The 17580-nt window shown below is 46.5% G+C and overlaps 1 protein-coding gene across 4 annotated transcripts; it reads right to left on the bottom strand.

Annotated features, from left to right (window-relative positions):
- Positions 1-1420: 1420 nt before the first annotated feature.
- Ttpal (alpha tocopherol transfer protein like) lies at positions 1421-17133 on the bottom strand. Of its 4 annotated transcripts, none has more exons than XM_076849122.1 (5): positions 17031-17133; positions 12822-13281; positions 9430-9623; positions 7604-7714; positions 1421-5230 (listed from the first exon to the last, which is right to left on the bottom strand). In XM_076849122.1, exons 2-5 carry the CDS (start codon positions 13264-13266, stop codon positions 4952-4954), a joined length of 1029 nt encoding a protein of 342 aa, XP_076705237.1. In that variant the 5' UTR covers positions 13267-13281; positions 17031-17133; the 3' UTR covers positions 1421-4951. The 4 variants fall into 4 exon arrangements, with proteins under 4 accessions (XP_076705237.1, XP_076705236.1, XP_076705240.1 ...); XM_076849121.1 differs by having other exon boundaries at positions 17053-17130; XM_076849125.1 differs by having other exon boundaries at positions 9532-9623; positions 17053-17130.
- Positions 17134-17580: the final 447 nt, after the last annotated feature.

Here is a 17580-nt window from a genome sequence, read left to right as displayed (position 1 = left end):
ACCAAACCCTGAGCCTTCTGCATGCTGAGCATGCAGTCTACCTCTGAGCTATATCCCCAGCCCTTTTTATTTTTGTAAGTTGCTGAGGGTGACTTTGAACTTGTGATCCTCGTGCCTCAGCCTCTCAAGTCACTGGGATTACAACAGGCGTGCACCACCGCACCTGGCTTTACTTGCCAGCAGCTTTAAATGTATTAACGTGAAACCTGTGCTGCCATTGATTGTGGGAGTGGCCCTGCAGGTCGGCAGTGAGGAGATGCTCAGAAAAGTGCCTCCATTGATTGTCATAACACTGCTGTGAGGTAAAAGGGCTGGAGATGTTGGCTCCCATTTTCCAGAATGAGAAACAGACTGAGCATTCGGTTCCTCCATTTTCCCAGGAAAGACTGGTTGCACTAGAGGGTGCATACCTGCCTGGTTGTGACATCAAAAGCCAACAGTGAACCTGCATCTTGTGCTGGAGTGTTTCTTAACTCGCCAACACACCAGCCCCATTGTGGGGACCTAACTGCTGCCTACTCTGGGACAGAGTATTTGCCTCTCGATAAATAAGGAGGCAGGTTAGAGAAATAGCATGTTTGGAACCAGAGTTGGGTAAAGCCATACTGTTACCCCTTGAGGAGTCTGGCCTCGCTTGTAGGAGCTTCTGGAATAAAATGCTCAATTACCACTCAGATCTGAGATTAAGAACTGCATTATGTGTTTCCAGAAAACAAGGCAATTTCTGATACTGTCTATAATTTATAAAGATTCCTATCTTCTTTCCCTCTGTTCTGTGGATTATTTGACAACAAAATTTTAAGAGATGGGTGCCACCTGGCTCCCACCATCAAGTCCTGATGCAGGGCTTGGGACTGATGACCTGCCTTAGAATCCCATCTTTACTGTTTTGCTGGTTGTGTCCTTGGGTAAGCTGTTCCACTTTTCTGTGCCTCTTTTTCTTCCTAGGGGCCATACTACTACTTCATTAAGGATACCTGAAAATTAAATGAGATTATGTTTTGTGTGTACTTGACAGATGTGGCTACCCTACAGGTACATTCAGGAGTTATTGGCTACCACTGAAAGATTCAAGGCCAGTCAGTCCTGAAAATCATCTTGTTCCTCAAGTCTGAAACAGTGACATGTTGCCTCTACCACCATGTATGATTACATCCTCTCCCCTTGGTATATGATGCAGTCTAGGTGCACCTGGTCTTTGGGGGCAGCCAGCTCAACGTTTGCCACAGTACCCCTCCCAGGCTCTCCTGGAGGAGGGAGGCTTTGGCCATGCCTGTGAGTAGGAAACCTAAGAATCTTTATCCAAACTCTACGGGAGCTGGGGATATAGCTCAGTTGGTAGAGTGCCTGTCTCGCATGCACAAAGCCCTGGGTTCAATCCCCAGCAACACCAAAAAACAAAAAAACTCTACGCACACTCATCCTTACAGGGATTTTTATTAAGACCCAGTCATGCATACTAAAATTACATATTTTTTTCACCACTTTGACTTAGAAAAATGCACTAGAAAAATAAACTTTTGGTCAAAACAAACACTGAAGTAGATGAAGCCACCACCATGTGTCCCCACACTCGAAGCTACACTGAATTTCAGGTTGAAGCAAGGAATGCAACCAGTGGCTAAAATGATAACCCAACCTAGTTAGGAAATTAACCCAGCTCCCAACAGAGTGGTATCAGAGGCATATCCACAAGAGCCCAGAACTTACTACCTGACTACACAGGCTGCCTTCTTGAGAGTTCTCTTGAAAACAAGCTAAACTGAAAACCAGTACATGCATCCCAATCATCTCCATCCACGAGTCATACCGGACCTTCCCATGAAGCAAGCTCCTGCTAAGTGGGAATATTTGATGATGTTTGTTTCTTGCATTTCAAGCAAACCATTTCTGAGTCAAGAGAGCAGAAAGGAATTTAGATTTTCAAAGTTAACAGCTGCCAATGCTCAGGGGTGCTAGCAGGTTGACAGTCTTCCTGAGCATCTCCAAGCTGTCACGGCCGCAGAAAGGCCACACATTAGTTGATATGTCCCTTCCTGAACGAAAGGAGGTTCCATAGGAAAACCTGGAAAGCTGACAACTTTAAAATGAGGTATTGTAATAATGCCACAATGGCTGCCAAATGAAAAAGAAATCCCATGACTGATCTGAAAATAGCATTTATAAACACTGCCCAGTCAATAAGTCTTGAATTCAGGGGAAATGCCTCCTACCACACCAGCAGGATGAAGTGGAAGTATCCATAGCCCCCTTCTGTAGTCCCACGCAGGAAAGCCAGGGTTGCATTTTTGGCTGTTTCCAGAGATTTCATCTGTTTCTCTCCATAAAGGTAGACTATGTTTCTAGGAAGAATGGGGAATGGGGGAAGGGAAAACTCCCATTGTCCCAAGCAAACAAATTTGTTTTAGAAGCTTTACCAATACATTCAGACGCAAATTTCCTAAAAACCCAGATGGCAGTAAAAGCGGGTTGTCACTGTGGCAGTGAAGCCTGCCAGATGACAGAAACACAGGTTTGGCATTCAGAGTAGAGGTCTCCTGGGTCATGATGATTCAGGGTGTTCAATGGCTTGTTCAAGGACACATACGTGGCAAGATGTAGCTGTAACTCGATCCTCCTAATTTCTATCCCTGTCCCTCCCTGATATCTCCCTACCTGTAACCAGGGGAAAGTTCATGCCTGGTGTTTGAACCAAAGTTCCCTGAAGGAAGGCTCTTGCCCCAGTCCTCAGGTGTCTCCACCACAAAGCCAGGCCTGCTGTGCCTGGCTGGTCGCCCGCCTGCTCTGCCTTGCTTTTCACCAGGGAGGTCCTGGATTTACAGCTTGCTTCCCATTCCCTGAGGTGCCAAGACCATTTGATCTCTCTGGAGCCAGCAGGATGCCCAGCAGCTCCAGGAGGCAGGCAGAACTAGGTCAATGCCTCTCTCCTGAGGGGAAAGGCTGGGAAAACAGGCAACATCCCTTCCTGCCTCTGAACTATTTCTCCAGGTGAGCCTGGCCATCCAGCGTTTAGTCATGTAGACAAGGGCCACTGGCCAGGAACATGGTGCAGGGGCCCAGTGTTCATCCGTCCCTCCGTCTAGCTGTTTCTGTGTGCATCCCCCACTTCACACACACACACATTCTCTTCTCTCTGGGACCCAAGGGAGTCTAACCAACTTCCCACCTGGGCCTCTGCATTCTGAACCGTGCCCTTCAGCCATTCCACTGAAGCCTAGGTCTTTCAGCAATGCTGGTCACATCGCTTTCACCCACTGGTAGCCAGTGGTGTACGTTTTGGCACTTCCAGCTCAGCCAGGACCTTAGAGGATTCAGGGTTAGTGTCTATGGTGGAAAGAACTTTCCATGGAATTGGCATTAATGAGGTAAGTAAATTAATTTCCACCAACTTATGCATTTCTGAAAGTGCTGTAAACTTGAATAGCTTAGTAATAGAAGACCTTGGAATTTCAGAGGCTGTTTCTCTCCCTCAGGAAACTGCTTTGCCTGCTTATTCTAATAAATGTACAGAGAAGGTATAGGCACAACAAATAGTACTTGTCACTACTTGACATCTTGATCACATGTGAAAGGAAATAGGTCAGAAACCATCAGATGAACCACCTAATTTGATGGCTGGGCTAAGGCCGAAGGCTTGACAGGAAGGTTCTAAAATGCTGAAATACAGAACTGCCATTCAGGGCAACTGGTCCTCCCACACCAGAAAGACAATCTTCAGTGGGCCTGGGAGGGCAGAGGCCCCATTGGTGACCCAGCAACAACCTGCCCATGTGTGTATGTTTTCAGGGATGAGATTTAAGAAATCCAAGTACTAAAACCAATGTAGCTGAGTTTACAATATCCTACTCAGATTTCAGGATGGAAGGAATTCCTACAATATTCAGGCCACCTCACACAAGCCATCCTTTTAACCATCACTACAAAAAGGAAGTTGGGTCACTGAGTCCTAGGAATGCACATACTGGCTTCTTTAAAGACAGGACCAGATGGCGCTAATTCTCCATGGAAAGGTCTGTGCGTATCAATAAAAACCAGGATGTGACCACCACTATCTGATAGCCATCTCTCCAGGAAGATAACCTACCAGTAGCTAAACCAAATACCAGAACCTCAGCGCCAAAAGGGCCCTTTGACATGATTTCATCCAGCCTCATAAATGAGAAAGCTGAGACCCACAGGGGCCTGAGTCTTGTGTACAGTCACACAGTCACATACCTGGAGCCCAGGTCTCTTGATTCCTAGTCCAAAATTCTTTAGCTTCACAAGCCTAGAATCCAGTGTTTTACACTGAGCAAGATCATATATTTTTAAGACCTAGTCTGACTCAACTGAGAACCAGGGCTAAGGCTTTATAGGTTTGGGAGATGTTTCTATTGCAAGATTCAACCAGTGAATCTCAGGGAGGCTTTGAAGTCTCTGGCTTCTCAATTTGATCAGGAAGAAGTGCCTAGATCCTGGTGCTCCCCTAGTGCAGGCAAGGTGCTTTCCAAACCTAGTGACAGCCACCGGGGAACTGGACCTGGAATGGGAAGTTTCCTGATTGGAGGCGGGTTTACAGCGAGAGTTCTTGTGAAAGGCAGACTCCCAAAGCTTTGCATGGCCTCCTTGAAGGTTCAGCCAAGTTGTTTCAGAAGAATAGTGCTGACTGGCCACTTGTGTTGTCGTTTCCTGGAATTAGATCAAAGTGACTTTTTCTTACTTCCGGGATGCCTAAGAACTAGATACAACTTCAAGTGTGAATGTGTGGGGGTCACTGGGGAAACTTTCCCTGTCATCCCTGGAATAATCCAAGTAACCAAAGGCTCACCCCAAGCTGGGCTCACCCCCAAAGGTCTCCAGACGGTTCCTCATGCTGCTCTTTCATTACAAGGAGCAAGACTGAGGCCTCAGACTGTAAGTTCTAAAGACGAAGGGAAAAGATTTAAACATGGTGACACTCCCGGGGGACTGACTAGTAGCAGGAGTACAGCTGTGACTTCACTGCCCGCATGGAGTCGTCGCACTGCACATCTGAGGCCAGTCCTTCGGACAGCAGTGCCTGGCCCAGGATGCTGTCGCAGGTGGGGACAGGTTGGCAGAACTCTTTCACGAAGTCATCCTCTGAGGCCAGGAGCACGGCACTCCAGCTGGCAGTGTCCAGCTCCCCCGCTGTGCCCCCGTACTCCTTGGGGAGGATGTTTCTTGGGAGGTTTGTGTGAAGAGAGTTCAGGTCAGACCCGTGGAGGAAGAACTAACGGAATGAAATTAAAAGGTCAATCAGTAATGCAGCAATCCCTTTCGTGGTAGGTGCTCAAATAATACGTGTTGAATGAAGAAAGATTAATTGCAACTTTACTCAGTTCCTCAGCCAAGAAGCCTGGAGTACCCCTAATTCTCTTCTCTGTATAACACACACCCTGTTGGTAGACCTTCCAGATCCATCCAGGGTTCAACCACTTGGCTACATCCTCAGTGGTTCCAGGCCTCCAGCACCTCTCCCTGGAGTCCCACATTAGCCTCCTATCTATCTCTCTGCTCTCACTCTTGTCCCCATAGAACCCAGGATTTCAGTGTGGGCTGACATGTCACTCCTCCACACCCTTCCAGCACTCCCTCTGGGACCAGTCAGAGGCCCCTCATGACCTGGCCTATTACTTCTCCAGCTCCTCCTCTGATCATTCCTCAGCCCCAGTCACACCAGCTTCCAAGCTGCTCCTCTAGCTATGCTGGCCACCTGCTGGTCTGAAAGGCTGATGCCTCACCTGTCAAGTCTTTGCTCAAACATCGACTTCTCAATGTGGCCACCTCCAATACCCTATTGGACACTGCGATCCCCCTTCACACTTACTACCTCCTTTCCATGGTCTACTTTTGTCTGAAGCACTTCTCCCATTCGAACACTGGGTAACATATGTGATCCATTATCTGGGCACCTCTTTCAAGTGTGAGCTTCTTAGGGGAAGGGATTTGTGTCATTTTGTTCATTCTGCACAGAGTAGTTGATTGATAAATAGTTTTGAATGAATAAGTGAATACACAAGGGAGAAAAAACAACATTATGTGCCACAAATAAGAGCATTTCATAGACGTAAAAGACCTGTGTGAAGGCTACATAGGTTCAGGTTCCAAACAGAATCTTCGGGAACCAACACAGGTTTGCGCCCATGCAAGGAGGCCACTAAATCAGTAGCTCCACTACATCAGCCTAGCTGTGCATCAGGATTACCTAGGGAAATTTAAAAACCCACATCCCTGGGCTTTACCCCTGAGCTGATAAAATAGGGAAAGAGCTAGATCTGGAGTTTAAGTTCCCTCTTTTGCAACCCTGGGGTTCTCCATCTGTATAAGTTTTCTTTTTGAAAAAGAGTATAAAATTGATGACCTAGTCTTTAGAGTGACCACCACGTTCCTAGGTCCAGGCCATTTCAATCAGTGGTCCTGGGAAAGGTGAAGAGAAAAAGGGCTCTTCAGGGTGAAAAAGGAAGACTCGTCCTTTGGTTTATCTTTTATTTTTTTGTTCTATTGAGGATTAAACTCGGGCCATTGTACACACTATGCAAATGCTCAACCACTGAGCTACATCCCCAGTTCCTTTTATTTTAATACAGGGTCATGCTAAATTGCCCAGGTTGATCTTGAACTTGTGATCCTCCTGCCTCAGCATCTCAAGTAACATTTATCCCAGCCAGACCACGATCTCAGTTTACTCAGGAGAACAAGACAGGAGGGTTGCAAATCTGAGATCATAATGAGACCCTATCTCAAAATAAAAAGGGCTGGGAATGCAGCTCAGTAGTAAGAGTACCCCTGAGTTCAGTCCTCACTATTGTGAAAGAAAGAATGGAGGAAAGAACAAAGGAAGACATATTTTTTGGGGGGTGGGGGTAACTGGGAATTGAACTGAGGGTGCTTTGCCATTGAGCCTCATCCCCAGTCTTTTTCATTTTTCATTTTGAGATGGGATCTCACTATGTTGCTGAGGCTAGCTTCCCTCCTGAGTCACTGGGATTAAAGGTGTGTAAGATCTAGCCCCTTCTTAATTAAGAATTAAGCTAAAACTCCACATAGCTCAAAAACCTTAAATTGCTTCATAAGCTGCACAGTAAGACATCAAATTAGGTAAACAGAAAGGCTGAAACAGCTTTTTTTGTCTTTGAGACAAGGTCTCACTATGTTGTCCAGATTGGCCTCAAACTCCTGGGTTTAAGTGATCCTCCTGCCTCAGCCTTCTGAGTTGCTAGGATTACAAGTGTACATCATAGCACACAGCAAATGACCCTTGATTCTTAAGCAATCTGCCCAGTTACTCTCTTTGGCTCCTCCCTTTCCACATCCTCTCACGTATAAAATGCAACATTGGCTTACAATAACTAAAATAGGAGATCAAAAGACTAAGGGTTTACATAGCACTTATGGTAAAAATTCTGACTTCTGCTCTTTTCTGGCAAATATTATCATCTTATAATTTCATCTTTCCCTTATAAAAAAGACTGTTCATTTATATTCATCTGTACTCTCAGACTTTCCAAGTTAGTTCCAAGGCAAAAAGAATTACTAGCTATCACAAGCAAATCCAGGGAGGAAAAAGATGAAAGCATCAAAAGCCACAAGGATTGTCACTTACTCTGTTTGCTATTTTCTCCTTCAGAAATGGTTTTATGATGGCAAAAATGCCTTTAAATATCCGAGGTTCATTTACTACATGGACTGCTTTTATCCGAATGGGAAACCCATCCTGTTGGGGGAGGGAAAAGAGTGTTAGAACATCTGCAGTGACTGTAAACTGTAGCTTCCACAGCCACACTCCCTGATTCAACCTCTACGTTCAGCCCCACATCAGTCTGGTTTCATTCTCAGGGTCTCTGCAAAGACAGAAGGGCGTGGGGGAGAGGGTTGCTAATTAGGAAGGACAAGCCTTTGTGAAAGTCTCTCTTGGAAGCCAAGATTGGGTCAGAAAAGAGACAAACAGGCAGAGTGGCTCCTCTTGTGGGCAGCAAAGATCTGCATCTACACAGATGGAGCTGGCACACATCAAGAGTCCTGGGTCAGAGCTGCCCTAAGCATATTTCTCAGGGAGCATTAAATACAGAAAAGGATTCCATGGCAGGTGAGTCTGGTAAGTCAGTAGACTAGACAGGTTTCTGTGACCACAGTTCCCTGCTCAGCCTTTAATACAGAGATGTTGGTGGTGAAATTCATAAGAGAGGGATGTGCTATTCCACATTACCAAACCTGTTTAGCCCTGGGACTTCTGTCCACTCTGGAAGATTTTTGTTTGTTTTTGTGGTACTGGAGATGAAACCCAGGGCCTTGCAAAACTGACCAAGCACTCTACCACTAAGCGACACCCTCAGTCCTTTTTATTTGACTTTGAGACAGTGTCTTAAGTTGCCCAGGCTGGCCTCAAAACTCATGATCCTCCTGCCTTAGCCTCCTAGTAGCTGGGATTATAGGTATGCACCACCACACCAGGCTGGAGGAGTTTAAAATACCAGGAAAATACTGATTCACTCTACCCTAACACTGAATGTAATAGACATGGGAACAGAGCAGAGGGCCGGGGTGTGGCTTGTGGTTCTGTGCTTGCCTGGCATGCGCAAAGACCTTGGTTCTGTCTAAGCACTACAAAAGCAAAAAAACAGAAACAGAGTGGAAGCAAAGAAAAGCCACAGTATTGGCTCAAAGCTAGAAATAAGATTTACAATTATGTCAAAAAGTGGTATTAAACACACTTGTGAATTTGGTGAGAGGTAATGCTGTGACCACTGGTGCCCACAGTTCACAGGGGCAGCATCTGCAGCACTCCAGGAATTGGGTCAGAATGAACAAGGAATCCAAATCTGTCCCAGTTGTGACCCTCTGGCCAGACTCTATCCTCTCTAGGTCTCAGTTTCCCCATCTATCAAAAAAGGAAAAAGAATTCTTGACTAATATAGAAGATTCCTCAAAGGACTGAATGGGTAATAACGGTGGTAACAGCCCTTTGTGAACTGTTAAACATGTATGGAGGGGACCTTCCAGGCCCTAGCAATTTGGGTTCCAAAACATGAAGCCTGAAGAGTGAGACCTGTGATCAAAACACAGTCCCACAGAACCCCAGGTCCCAGTTCCACAGAGGAATGGAGAGGCTCCAGCTCCTAAGGCAGGACAATTTATTTTGTGTTTTAGGAAAATTCCTTCTTTGCCATTTGTACACATATGTGCACGTGTGCACACACAAAGGCAGAAAGCAGCTGCCCGTTTTTGATTCTTGCCCAAACTGTGATCTTGTCTAGATAGAAGGTACCTTCTCCTCAAATGACTGGAGACCCTGAGGAAGCCATGGTAAATGGCTGGTGACTTCCCACTGCAGGTGGGAAGTGGGGTTTGTGAATCCCAAGAGACCTGCATGAAGGGCCCTGGGGAAAGTCAAAGCAACCACAGAAGGGGCACACGGCAAACGGGCCATACCTGGAGGATGCCAATCACCTTTTTGGCTATAAAAGGGCCAAAATGAGATGCTTTTGATAAGCTCACTCCTTTGTAGTCTGCAAGAATTACAATTCCATTCACCTGGGTTTCTTCAGACTGAATGAGTTTTTCTAACGTCAGGTATATGGCTCGGATGTTTTCAGTAATTGGATAGTTGCTCGGTATCCATCTGTCTGAGGTTATAAGAGAATAAGGAACAGCAGGTTATAGAAATGAACACGAACAAGTGATGAGAAAAGATTTATCTCTATTAAAAAAAACCTGCTGTCTCAAAATGGAAAGAAAGAGATCTGTGTGGCCATGATGCTACTTAGGTTATAAGCGGGCTTTACGCCGTAGCTGATATTTCTTTTTTTTTTTTAATATTTCTTTTAAATGTTGATGGACCTTTATTTTATTCATTTATTTTACATGTGGTACCGAGACTAGAACCCAGTACCTCGCATATGCTAGGCAAGCGCTCTACCACTGAGCCATGTCAGACGGAGTAGCTAATGTTTCTTACTCCAATCCCAGTGGTGCATTCAGAAATGAAAATGCAGTTGAGCATTAAGGTTAAAAGCATGCCCCCTGAAGTCTCACCACCTGGGGATCAGAACCTGACTGGCTGTGTGGCCTCGAGCAGGCTGCCTTCTTGCCCTGAGCCTCTCTGCCTCCTCCAAGTAGAAGAAAACAACGACACCACCTTCATGGACACCTATGCTTCTCACCATCAGGTATTTCCCCTTATCTTCATAACACCATCCTAATTTTCCTTGGGGAGACACACCTCTTTCCACTCTTGCCACGCAACTTGCATAGAACTGCTGTGACTCCTGACTCTAGAGGTGAAAAAGTGCCTGGGCACTGATTTGCCATCTGGTGTTAGATCCTCCTGGCCACAGTGTGGTCAAAGCCAGGTCACACAAATCCCGGGAGTCTCAATTCCAGCACCTTGACCCTTGAAAAGGGGATACTCTTTCCTCCCTCTTACAGTACTCTGGCTGTGAGCTCAAGATGCAGGAGTCCCATGAGGCCAGAGCTGGCCTGAGAACGAAGTCCATGCTGAGGTCAGTGGAGATGGAGACAGATTTCCAGTGCTGCTGTTTGACCCAGCTGTGCCCTAATGTCAGTTATCTGAGAAAATGAGTTTTGTTTTGTTTGTTTTAGCTGACCTAAGATGGCTTTCTGTCACTTGCCACCCAAAAAGTGAGTCCTAACTTTTGTACCACCTTCAGGAGGTGTCGTGGGGATGGGAAATGATGCTGCGTTGCAGAAGACCCTGCATCCAAGTCCCCTCCCCCGGGCAGATGTTTCTTTAATACTTCCCATATATTCAACAATTCTTTCTTCCCTTTGGGAAAAAGATAAAAATGACAGTATTTGTGATTATTAACCACTATTCTCAAGAAAATTCCACCAAAACCTGTGTGCCCCTTTCTTAGAATGATAAAACTTCACGTTTACCACCAATGAGACATGTAAGATGTGCAGAATTCTTAAGAAAATTCTTTGTACAAAAATCGTGCCAGTGTGCTATTTAGTGTTGCTGCCAATTAAACCTGCCTCTGCATTTCCGGATGCCATCTTTTCAATCACATATGTCCCCAAAGAGCTTATAAAAGGGCAAAGCCAAAACCCAGCTGAGAAGAGAACTTTGTGTCTCTGCTACCTCCTGAAAAGCTGGGTCAGTTGGGAGGGGTCCAGATCTGCTCCACCCACATGGGGAAGGTATTCATCTCACCAGCAAAGGGCAGGAATCACTGTGGCAAGGTGCAACCAGTGTGGTAATATCTGCCATTTTGTAATATCCTTACCCGTTGAGCACAGAGGAGCAGCAGAAAAGCCTACTGGCTCGTTTCTAGGTCTCCTGGTGCCCTGAAATCTGTACTGCATTGCTTATTTTAAAATAAACACCTCTAATTTCGGAAAGTGCCTACCAGTGCAGATACAGCCATTAACACGTGCCTGGTTCATAGTAAGGGCCGAAAAGAAAGATCTAGTTTCAGAGAGATTTTGGTAAATGATGAAGGGAACAGAGAAGTGGGGCTTAATGGCAGAGGAAGCACAGGGAGGTGCTGCTCCCATCAGATGTCCCTTGAAGAGGCGTTTGTACATACAGGGATGCCAGTCTGTTTGCACTTCCTGGCTCACTCGGGAAGAACACTGCAATCTATCTTTTCCTTTTTTTCTGAGCAGTGCTCTCATGGAAAATGTTGAGGCTGTGGGTGGGGTGGGGAACACGCCTCCATGACAGTGCATTTGGCATCATGGGAGAGAACAGGATTAAGGATTAGAAGGCTGGAGTTCTAGTACCCCCTAGTCACTGTGTCCAAAGCTCGGAATGTTCCAAATGCCTCTTCAGGAAGTTGGCAGGGAACTGCCCCCAACTGCTAACTTCTGTGCCAATGAAATAAGAAGAATAAAAATGGGCAGAAAAGTTTTTTGGTTTTCTCTCTTTCCCAATCTATAAATTGCTGCCTAACTGTTTGAATAGTAAAGTTAATACGGAGAACTAGACAATAGTGCCAACAAAGGATAATGTGGTCTACTTTTGGGTCTACTCATACATTTTTTGTACGATGTCAAAGAAAATGAACTTTTAAAAAAGTAATGTACCCTGATGATTACTATGAAGTGCTAAGATTAAAAAAAAATTACTCTTGGGGCTTTGATGTGGTCTAGCATGACACAGCACTGGTCTAGCATGCATGAGGCACTACGCTCCATCTCCATCACTGCAAAAATAAAGTGAATCTTGTCAAGGCTTCACAAAGCAGAGGAAAGGAGGGAGGACGAGGGATGGGGAAGGCTCCTTTTCACGAGTCTGCCCACTCCTCAACCTCTCAATGATATCTGTGCCTTGGCCACTCAAAGAGGAGTGGCAGGGGCTCCTGGCAGCTCTGCTCGTATCCTCTGACCAGAGGCAGACCCCTCAACCCAGCATATTCTCCCCCACTGGAAATCTAGAATTTGCACTGAGGGGTGTGAACTCGGTGGCCAGGTGATCCTCATTGCTGAGAGATGTCAGTTAGCCTTGTGCACAAAGGCAGCAAGCGCTGGTCTACAGAAAAGAAAGGTAAAGAGGATATGCCAGAGGTAGCAGAAACATGTGGCCAGGGGATATGCAGGCAGAGGTGGGTCATCTTAGACTGGCTCTTACTGTAGGACCTGGTGAGAGCTTATGTACCTCATGCCCTCTAGGTCTAGGTGAGACCCACGACTCCCTTGACCAAGTCCTCCCTCTGTCTTTAGTTAGAGCAGGTTTTTATTATCTGCAATCAAAATCAAAAGAGGCTCAACTAACAGAGGGGAAAAGGGACTAGGAGAAGGCAGGGTGCAGGGCAAGCTCAGCAACTACACCCACGTCCCGTGGCAGTCTGGGGAAATACCTGGACGGATGCAGAGGACGTGGCAGCCCCTGGGATCAGTGTGGGGCAGCACAGTAAGGAACCCAGAACTGAGCACATCTTTTAGGGCTGATGGCTTCAGGTTACTGAAGACTTCGGGCCAACTCCTGCGGCAGCTGTGGTAGTTGACCAGGAGCTGCAGGGCCCGGTCGTAGTCAAACTTGCGGGCTCGAAGGAAGCGCAGCAGGAAGGCGTCCTCAAGGGATGTGCTCAGGTTGGGGTACTCCTTCCGCACCATGTCCCGGAGGGCCTGAACATCCCGAAGTCTCCACTCCGGCTTCTCCTGCAGCTCTTCCCGGGCTTTGGTGACCAGTTCTTCCGTCAGTGAGCACACGTAGCTGGGGGGCTCGGGTGGTGGTGGCAGTTCATTTTCAGAGAGTGAGGCCACAGAAGGGCTGGTTCTCAGAGAGTCACTTTCTTCTGACATTAGCTACCAAGGTCCCTGCTGACACAGAAGCCCAAGCAAAGTTAGGAAAGCTCAGCACTGCTCATTTCGAAGCCCAGGAAGCAGGATGTGGGAATAGTAGTATTTTTTTTTTTTTTTTTCAGAGCCCAATAACCTCAGGGGCAGTGGTTCTCAAAGAGGAAAGAAACTGACCTAAATCATGGGCCCAGGTCCAACCCAGACCCATGCAGTCAGAGTCTCCTCGCAGGCACCCTGGCAGCTGTGGCTGAATACACGCACTCCTCCCCACATACCACGGACTTCTGTGTTAGTGTGTGAACAGGTGCTGAACCACACTCATCTTACATAAAAGTAAGTTAAAACAAATTGGAGCCAAGCACAGTGGTGCACACCTGTAATCTCAGCATCTTGAGGCAGTAGAATGGCAAATTTGAGGTCAGCCTGGGCAACTTAGTGAGACATTATCTCATAATTTAAAAAAATTAAAAAGGGCTCAGGACGTAGTTCAGTGATAGTACAACCCTGGGTTCAATTCCCAGTACCACCACCCCCCGCCACACACACACGCATACACCAAAAATAAAAAGTAAAGCAAAAACATTACGATCCACACTGGCAAAAATAAACAACAGGTACTTTGGAATACTGGCAGGAGTGTAAACTGATATAGTCCCTTTAAAGGGCAGTTTATTAGTATCTATTAAATTTAAAATCACAGATAACTCAGCAATTCCATTTCTGTATGCATATATATGTGTAAAATAATGCATTCACATGTCTATTTTAAGTATTGGTTAAAATGACAGATGACTGTAAATATCTTTACTGAACATCAGGAGCTAGATTAAATAAAAAATAAAATACTATTCAGTGATAAAAAGAAATTATCAGATCTTCATGAACTGACATATTATGGAAAAAGGAGGCTGAGAACAGTATGCAAAAAATAATCACATTATGTCTTTAAAATATATACCCATATACACTTGTGAATGCACAGAAATTTTCTGGAAGGATATAAAAAATTGTGTTACCAAAGATTACTTTGAGGGAAGAGATCTGGACAACTGGACAATTAAGATGAGAACGTTTACTGTACTGTTTACTTTTTTAAAAAATATATACTCACTTAACACATTGTGGAGACTGTGATATGGGCTGGTAGATCTACTGCTGGGGAAATATACTTGTCAAATGGCTCCAGGTGCTGTCCCTCTGGATCCATCAGCCACACTGGATGCCACACTTCCCACAGACCACCCTCAGCTGTGACTGAGTGACACATGGAATCCTTTATCTGCCACAGTCATTGCTTCTAACTGGACATGCACTGCATGTCCCATCTCTAGACTCTAATGTCCGCTTCTCAGAAAATCTGAATTAACACATTATTACATGAAAGAAAAAAATAGCAGACTGAAATATTCTGGGAATAAGGTAAACACAAGTCTGACCAGTTCTAAAGTTCAACTCTTGTCCATAGGCCACCATTGATCCTCCAAAGGAAATCAGGGAACCTCTCACAGGTTCCTCCACATACCCCTAAGGTCTTGACTGCACCTGGCTGGACTCCCTCCAGTCCACTACAGCCAGAGTGACCAAGCATGTCACTCCCTCCAAAACTGAGATATGCCACTCCATCTCTTGCATTCCGACCTCCAGCTTCTTTCACTCCTCCACAAAGGTGTGTTCCAGCCTGTGCATACCCTGATCCCTTGCACTGACATGCTCTTGCTCCGGTTCCTCATCTGACCCACATCAATTCACCTTTAAGTCTCATTTAGATGACAATTCACTCAGTCAATGGTTACCAAGCATTTAAGAAGTACCAGACCCTCTTACAGGCATATAGAAGTAAATGAAGAAAGAATTCTGCTCTGCTGAGCTTAGATTCTAGAGAAGATAGAGAAGACTATGAGCATGACCAATCATACAGTCTATACATCGTGATGAATGTTGTGAAGAAAACAAAACAGGGAAGTTGGCTGCATGTACCTCGGGACAGGTGCTGCAATTTTGAATAGGGTAGTCAGGGAAGGCCTCATCTAGCTGATGGAGGAGGTGAAGGAGCAAGCCATGCATATCTGGGGGAGGGGGGGACAACTGTGAAGCTGGAGGCAGGAATCTGCCTGGCTCTTTTGAGCAACAGCAAATAAGCAAGGTGAGGAACACTAGCAGATGAATTCAGGGGCTTACTGGGCCCCAGGGGCCAAGGCTTTGTAGAACTGTAAAAACTCTTCCATTCTGAGTGAAGGAGGGGATGGAGGACTTTGAGTGTTGTGATCTGTTTTATAGTTTAAAGGGGTCACTCTACTGTTTTAAGAATATAGAGGGTGAGGACAGAAACAGACCAGAAAGGCTACTGAAATATCCAGTTGGGTGAAGATTGTGGCTTTAACCAATCAGCCTTCACTGACCCCAGGCCAGGTTGGGTGCCCCCTGCAGGAGCTCTTTGGCACAGCACTTCTCACTCTGTTGTCATTGTCTGTAGGCAATTTGTGGTTGGTATCATGTCTGTCTTGTTCATCACTATAAATACAACACTTAACATGGTATGAGAGAGTCTGCACTCCATAAATATTTGTTGAATGAGTTTAATGTGCTTGGCAGAGGTATGCTGAGCAAGAAATGAACAGTTCCAGCTTTGCAGAACCCACTTGGGGTTCCAATATTGTCTGCAAACCCAATCCAGGGCATACCTGAGAGGCACACTGTAGTGCTCACAGGCTACAAACCCAAAGCCCTCTCCAGTCTCACCTCCCACCTCTCCCCTGCCAATCAAAACAAACTACTGACCCACAATTCTTCACACTTTGATGCACTGATATCCCCTCCCTGGAATTTCCTCTCCTTATCTGTTCCCAATCACAACTCATCACCTTTGAAGCCCAGCTGCAACATCAAGCCTCTGTGAAGCCTTCCCTGACTTCCTCAGGGTGAATCCCTGAGTTTTCCACAGCACTGCAGTCCAATGTCACAAGTGTTTACATGAAATTCCTGAGTCGGTTTCACTATGCATTATCAAATAATTACTGATTACCTATCATATGTGTCAGACACTGTGCTAGGTACACAGCAACAAACACTAAAACCTTTTGTGTTTTACCCTATATCAAGCACTATGATTGGCACTTGTTTTCTCAATTATTTTTTATTTTTTGCCAATGCTGGGTATGCATCACTGGGCTACATCCCCAGCCTTTTATTTACTCCTCACAATATTTTTTTATGTACATTATTACTGTTCCTATTTTACAGACTGGCCCCAAGAATCCACGAGGGCAGAGAACCTGTCTGCCATGATCACGGCGGTAAACATCAGGGGAAGACAGATGCTAAGTGATGTGCCCAAGGGTGGCAGGAGGAAGTGTCAAGCCCCACCCTGGTCTCTCATCCCTACCCTCCACCGGGTGCTTCGCTTTTAATCTCCAGGGCCTCGACAGTGGCTCAGTAAGTCTGCTAAATGATGGATGGACATATGGATGGGATGCAAACACCAGCTGCTGAGGTGAAGCAGGAATCTTCCCCACCTGGGGCCCATCATTTTGTGGAGCATCACCTTCCTCGCCACCCCATTCCCCCCCCCCCCCAGCGAGAGGCCAAAAAGCCATTTCTCTTGGGCCCCAGGGATCTCATCTCCCCTAGACAACCTTCCCAGGCCCCCAACTTCCGGTCGTCGCCCCCTCCCCAGGTATCCCCATTTCCTGGGGTCTCTCGCTCCCTAGGCTCCCACTTCCGGTTATCCCTCCCTTTCGGGGCACCTTTTCTCGGCCCCTGGGACGTACGCATGGGCTCGCGGGCACTCACCGGCCCGGCTGCGGGGCGGAGCGCGGGTCAATCGGCGGCGGGAGCCTCGTCTGGCAACGCGCACAGAACCGACCCGCACTCCTCGCCCGGCCGGTCCGGCCCCTCTCGCCGGAAGTGACGTGAACAGGGCGTGGGAAGGCAGGGCGCCGCTTGGGAGTGCGCATGTGCGATTTCTCGCCGTGTTGCCGGAGCTTTGCCTCCACCTGGCGGTCGCGACTGTGCATTGCGGGCCCTCTGCTGGCTGCTAGTAAGTGGGATCGTGAGCAACTTGTCCGGCCCTCCATGTGAATGGAGAACCGGGTCCAGAGAGAGAAGGAAGGAAAGAAACTGCCCTTTTCCTCGAACGTACCACCACGTTCCTGGTGTCTTCCTCCATGCCTCATTAAATTCTTGAATTTGTGTAATTCCCCTGTTTCATGGAAAAGAAAGTGGCAATCCATTGCAATAAAGAGATTAAAACCCAGACCTCAGGATTAGCATTCCAGAATTCCTCCCACCGCATCTCCCATCAGGACTGGCTGCTTCTTA

This window comes from Callospermophilus lateralis, chromosome 3 (genome assembly GCF_048772815.1).
Source record: "Callospermophilus lateralis isolate mCalLat2 chromosome 3, mCalLat2.hap1, whole genome shotgun sequence".
Taxonomy (NCBI): Eukaryota; Metazoa; Chordata; class Mammalia; order Rodentia; family Sciuridae; genus Callospermophilus; species Callospermophilus lateralis.
The sequence above is the reverse complement of the archived record's forward strand: the minus strand, read 5'-3'. Positions and strand labels throughout refer to the sequence as shown.